The sequence below is a fragment of the Brassica rapa genome, chromosome A06 (genome assembly GCF_000309985.2).
Source record: "Brassica rapa cultivar Chiifu-401-42 chromosome A06, CAAS_Brap_v3.01, whole genome shotgun sequence".
Lineage (NCBI taxonomy): Eukaryota > Viridiplantae > Streptophyta > Magnoliopsida > Brassicales > Brassicaceae > Brassica > Brassica rapa.
Genome location: NC_024800.2, coordinates 12,683,411 through 12,689,690, shown reverse-complemented (window position 1 = coordinate 12,689,690; position 6,280 = coordinate 12,683,411). Strand labels below are relative to the sequence as shown.

The 6,280-nt window shown below is 41.4% G+C and overlaps 1 protein-coding gene across 3 annotated transcripts; it reads left to right on the top strand.

The window, feature by feature from the left end:
- Positions 1-232: 232 nt before the first annotated feature.
- On the top strand, positions 233-5,035 carry LOC103873655 (protein HIRA). 3 transcript variants are annotated; one of them, XM_009152059.3, is made up of 11 exons: positions 233-305; positions 407-689; positions 791-1,066; positions 1,145-1,396; positions 1,478-1,869; positions 1,943-2,945; positions 3,275-3,485; positions 3,663-3,903; positions 3,983-4,105; positions 4,333-4,447; positions 4,534-4,878. In XM_009152059.3, the coding sequence occupies exons 2-11, from the start codon at positions 579-581 to the stop codon at positions 4,876-4,878; spliced, it is 3,069 nt and encodes a 1,022-aa protein (XP_009150307.1). In that variant the 5' UTR covers positions 233-305; positions 407-578. The 3 variants fall into 3 exon arrangements, with proteins under 3 accessions (XP_009150307.1, XP_033128884.1, XP_009150308.1); XM_033272993.1 differs by lacking the exon at positions 233-305 and having other exon boundaries at positions 579-689; positions 4,534-5,035; XM_009152060.3 differs by lacking the exons at positions 233-305; positions 407-689 and having other exon boundaries at positions 828-1,066; positions 1,142-1,396.
- The last annotated feature ends 1,245 nt before the right edge of the window (positions 5,036-6,280 follow it).

Sequence of the window (6,280 nt, the reverse complement as noted above, 5' to 3'; positions counted from 1 at the left end):
ATATAAATCAATATTAAATGTAATGTATTAGTTATTGTCATATTCTATAAAGTTTATCAAAAATATATGTCAGTAATAAATGTGATTGTCCATATCATATTAACTATAAGTCATGTCATTAATTTTGTTAGCCATGTCATCATTTATTTTGTAAAAATGATTGTAAAAAAAAAATATGTGACAAAATCACTTCGCAAATTATACACCTAATACATCCCGATTGAATCACTTTTCTATACTGATTTAAAACTAAACTATATTGAGAATCTTTAACAGGGAAGGTGAGTAGCCCTTTTCCTCCAAAGGTAGGGTTTTCACACATGTACAATTTACAACACACCCCCAAAAGTCTGTATCTTTGTTCTTATCTCTTAATCCCATTCCTCTAAATTAGGGTTTTTTACAGGATGGTGAAGAAAAGTTAAAACCTTGAAATTGACTTGATAATTTTCTGGGCTTCTCTGCGTGTTGTTGGAGATTAGGTCTTCTGTTTGAACGGGTTCTGAGCTTTGTTAACTTTTGCCGAGCTTGTGAGCAGAACATATTCTGTTTTCTTTTTTTTTTTTGCGTTAATTGAGATGATTGCGGAGAAACCCGTATGGGTAAAACATGAAGGATTGCAGCAGATATTCTCCATTGATGTTCAACCAAACGGTGAACGCTTTGCCACAGGCGGTGGTGATCACAAGGTCTCTCCTTTTCTTCGATTTTATTGTTTTAGCCACTCAGAATCTTTTTTTTTTTTTATGTTTCCTCTGAACTGAATTTGGATTCTTACATCTTCATATAGGTCCGGATATGGAACATGAAGTCTGTGGACAGGGATTTGCAAAACTTAGATCCAAAAGAGAGGCTTCTGGCAACCCTTCGTGATCACTTTGGGTCTGTCAACTGTGTTAGGTGGGCTAAACACGGTAGGTACGTGGCATCTGGTTCTGACGATCATGTGATTCAAGTCCATGAGAGGAAGCCTGGTTCAGGCACTACTGAGTTTGGTAGTGGAGAAGCCCCAGATGTTGAGAACTGGAAAGCTGTTATGACTCTCAGGGGGCACACTGCCGATGTGGTAAAACCCATCCCCTCTCTTTTACTTATCCGATTCTTTTTTGAATTTTAATAACTCAGGTTTCTATGCTTAAAGTAGGTGGATATCAATTGGTCTCCAGATGATTCAATGCTCGCTAGTGGGAGCTTGGACAACACCGTCCATATATGGAACATGCGCACTGGCATTTGCACTACTGTTCTCAGGGGCCACTTGAGCTTGGTCAAAGGTGTTACCTGGGATCCTATCGGCTCCTTTGTCGCTAGCCAATCTGATGACAAAACTGTCATTATATGGCGAACAAGCGATTGGAGCATGGCTCACAGAACTGTTGGTCACTGGGAAAAATCGGTTTGCAACTCTCTCTTTTTCTTTTATTTTCTTCATACAAAAGATTCAAACTTTATCTTTTTTTTTTATCATTCTTTGTAGCTCGGAACCACATTTTTCAGGCGACTTGGGTGGTCTCCTTGTGGGCACTTCATAACCACCACTCACGGGTATCAGAAGCCGAGGCATTCTGCTCCTGTTTTAGAAAGAGGGGAATGGTCTGAATCATTTGACTTCTTAGGTCACAATGCTCCAATAATTGTTGTCAAGTTCAATCATTCAATGTTTAAGAGAAGCACTTCTAGTGCCCAAGAAATGAGACGAGCTGGATGGAGCAATGGGAGTTCCAAATCAGGGGGGAAAGATTTGCAGCCATACAACGTTATTGCAATAGGGAGTCAAGACCGCACTATTACCGTATGGACCACTGCAAGTCCTCGCCCTCTTTTCGTCGCCAAGCATTTCTTTGGCCAAAGTGTTGTTGATCTTTCTTGGTAAAACTTTTCCCCTTCTTTCCCCCCTGATTTGGTTTAATCTTAGACTGCTTTTTCTTTTGGGAAATTACAGGAGTCCCGACGGATATTCACTTTTTGCATGTTCCTTAGACGGAACAGTGGCCATGATTCACTTTGAACCAAAAGAACTTGGTGTTAAGCTCACCGATACTGAACTTGACGAATTGAAGAAAAATCGATATGGGGATGTAAGAGGCCGGCAAGCAAACTTAGTCGAGAGTCCAGCTCAGTTATTACTCGAAACAGTCTCTACAAAGCTAGCCGGTGGTAAGAGGGCGGCTTCAGATGTCCAAGCAAACCAGGTGACAGCGAAACCCTCTGCAAATGCGGAGAGCACTGCAAAGAAGAGGAAATATCAGGTCGATGATCAGAATAAGAAAGAGGAGGCTTGTGGTGACACATTGAGTAAAGCGTCAACTCCAAGTCGGGTATCTAATCCTGTGAATCAAAAAGTGTATAGAAGGCCTGATGGAAGAAAGAGGATCATCCCTGAAGCCGTTGGAGTTCCCCAGCAGGAGAATAATATCTCCATTAACGAGCATTCCAATAATTTTCCGCCAGCTCCCTCTGCTGCTCCTAGCAAGATAAATAGTAGAGATTTTCCTGTGGAGCCTCCTAGCATTAAGGATTCATCCACGAAAGAAATAGCGATCAGGAACCCTGATCTTAACAACGAGCGTCCAAGGATTACAGCTCGTGCTACCATTTCTGAAAGCCTTGTTATTGAGAAGGTACCTGGAGCCTCTGCTAGAGATGGAGTTTTAAATGTTGAGCAATCTGTAGGTATAAAGGGATCTTCTAGCAGGGATCTGTTGATAAGGGTATTTGATTGGAAACAAGGGGAAGCAACGGCCCCTGTTTGCTTAGAGGCTTGTCCAAAGGAGCACGCTTTGGACACTGTTGGTGTAGTAAGTACATCTACCATCAAGGAAACGGAGGTTGTTTGCAAAAGATCAGGTGAAACTCTTTGGTCTGATCGGATTATGGGGAGTGTCACAGTTTTGGCTGGTAATCCAAACTTTTGGGCGGTTGGCTGCGAAGATGGAACCCTCCAGGTAAATAATAATACCCTTTTTTTTTCCTGCATTGTTTTATCATGAACCTCTCATCGATCAAACTAGATTCTTTCTGTATTTGGTGCCCATCCTATTAAACCCTTCCTTTATTAGTTAAGTTTTAAATGATTCAGCTAGTGTTGGGTTTGTTACTCTGAATACCTCTTCTACACCGATTGATGTCCATAGGAGTCACTAAACTTTACACTGATAGTAATATTTTTGTTGGGACCTGACTTTCTGAGAAAGTGTCTTGTTCTTTGAAAAGGAATTGCATGTTGTTTTGGGGATAGTGTTTGAAAACGTATATACTTCTTATTTGTCTGAAGATTTACACAAAATGTGGAAGGCGTGCCATGCCTACAATGATGATGGGATCTGCCGCAACATTCATAGATTGTGACGATAGCTGGAAACTGCTGCTTGTCACGAGAAAAGGATCGTTATATGTGTGGGATCTATTCAATAGGAAATGCATCCTCCATGACTCTTTATCCTCTTTGGTCTCTTCCGATACCAATTTATCTTCTGCAGTAGAAGGTATATGCTCCAGTACTCTCGAGACACTTGGTTTTTGCATGAGTTGTTTGTCTCATACTAGTCTCTGAATATTGGGTTGGGCTCTCGTGCTTACCTAGTGAAGCGCCTGTAAAACGAATATGACCTTGGGTGATGCGACAAGCTCTGCTGATAGATACACTGTTACGGTTTTTGCAGGTTCGATAAAAGTCATTTCTGTGAAATTATCCAAATCTGGTTCTCCGCTTGTAGTTCTAGCCACACGCCATGCATTCCTCTTCGATACGAGTCTAATGTGCTGGCTGAGAGTGGCTGACGACTGCTTCCCGGCCTCAAATTTCAGTAGCTCCTGGAATTTAGGCTCAGCTCCATGCGGAGAGCTTGCTGGCTTACAGGTTGATGTGAGAAAGTACATGGCTAGAAAGCCAGGATGGAACAGGTTGATCTTGTCTTCCTTTCCTTAGATGTCGGTCCCGAGACTGATCACATAATTTCCGAGTCTTATTTCATGCTTGCAGGATAGCTGATGATGGAGTGCAAACACGTGCACATTTGGAATCTCAATTTGCATCCTCTCTTGCGTTGGAGTCTCCTAACGAGTACCGCCAGTGCCTCCTCGCCTATGTTAGGTTTCTAGCAAGGTCTGGTGCCCTTTTCTCATTTTTAACTCTTTTCCGTTTTTGAGCTTGTATACAGTTTAGTGTATATAAGGGTGGTGTCATCTCATTTGTGAGAGCATCCAAGCTAGAGAGAGCGTTGAAGGCTTCCCCTAAGGGTTTATCCACTTTATAATGATGGAATGTTTTGGGTTTGTGATTCTCTCATTCCAATTAATTAAAAGATATGTTTGTCTTTTCTTTGTCTGCAGAGAGGCAGACGAGTCAAGACTAAGAGAAGTGTGCGAGAGCTTTCTTGGACCTCCTACTGGTATGGCTGAAGCAGCAACCTCAGACACAAACTTGTGTTGGGATCCATATGTTCTGGTAAGTAATTTACCTTCACTTGGTCAAAGATTTTACCTTTTTTCCAAATCACTTAAAAACTCTAATCCTTTTTTTTTTTTTTCCAGGGGGTGAAGAAGCATAAACTACTGAGAAACGATATTCTTCCTGCGATGGCGTCAAACAGAAAGGTGCAGCGTCTACTCAGCGAGTTCATGGATCTTTTATCTGAATACGAAAACACAGAACTAGCAGAGGCTGCAACTAAGGAGTCGGCACCAACCATAGACTGTAGTGGAGTCCCATCTTCACTGGATCAAATGGATTCTGATCCTCCAGCAGTGACAGCTACAACTCCTTTGACAATAGACAATGACAAACAGGTTTCTCTGGAGACGGGTATTATGTGTGAGAAATCGGGTTCTGAAGCCCAGGAAAGGCACGACCAGAGTTTAAGAGACCCGGGTGCTTGAACTTCTCATTGTTTCTTGTATATCAACTAGCTGTTGTTAAAATTTGACGTGAGATGTAACAGAGGGATATTGAATCTCTCATGATAGCTATAGAGTGACTCGGTCTAGTGCTCTATTTACATTTTTCTTTTCCATTTCAAAAGTGAAATATTTGGTACATGGGCGTGTATAACAGAAAATTCCTAGAAACAAGAGCCCAAAAAAAGATAAATTGAACCCCCAATCCAGACAAACCTAGAACTTCAAAACTGCAGCAAAAACACTCCCACGAAAACGCAGCAATCTAAAACCATCTACACGAAAGCATAGGACAATCCAATGCAACAAACCTCTTAAGATAGTAGATAGCAATGATAGCATAGGACAATCCAATGCAACAAACTTCTTAAGATAGTAGATATCAATGATCTGAATATATCAATGCTGCCTCCAGCTAGTCAATATCATCCACTTATAGAACCCAAAACACCACGTTTTCTCAACCTAGATCTATCGCTTCTTTCTATGGCATGCCGAACGATACCATCCTCCACTCGTAACGAAGAACCCAGACTCTACAATCCGATATGAAAGATCACTTCACAATCTACACAACTTTCGGATACGGCTTAAACGCATTATATGGCGCCCACTTTACACCTAAATAGAAGCCCACAATAAACTTCCACACAACCGAGCCTCGACAATCGAATCCTATCACAAATACAATCATTAACAACCAAACCGACCAGAGATCACTACAACCATCTACAACCACCGCACAGGAAAAAACATCTGCAAATGAAACTATCAAACACCAAGCAAAGAAATTGAGCCACATAGTGACTAACATAACATGACACAAGCAGGACGATCCAAAAGGTACACCAAGGCCAAGAAAAGCCGTCTACACTACACCAGTGAATGGAGAAAAAATCCATCACCACAAACTGGACTAGAAAAGCCCGACTGAAAAGATCGACCCTTGACGACAGTAACAGGACAGTCCAACTAATCCAAGCTTCAAGAAGTGTGGAGATTGATCACCGGACTAGACCTGAAGTTTGTGGGAACCAAAATTCACATCGTCAATTTCCGTCAAATTAGGAAAGCCAAGCAAACCTAACTTTCCCATAGGTTCCGGATTTCTGCTAAGCCAAAGCTCAAGTGATCAGACGATAATAAACAGACAAAATAGTAAATTGACAAAAGCGAAAAGAGAGCAAAAGATGTCATATTCCAAATTTGCGTAAGCGCGAGTACAAGAGATAAGAGCCTTGGCTACAAGAGCTGTCGGCGAGTTCCCTAATTCTAGCAACCAAAGACTTGTGGAAACCTAGTTGAGTCGCAACTCGATAAAAACGAAAAGTTACCTATTGCTCTAAGTGCTAAATTTTCTTTGGATGTAAAAAGTTCTATTTGC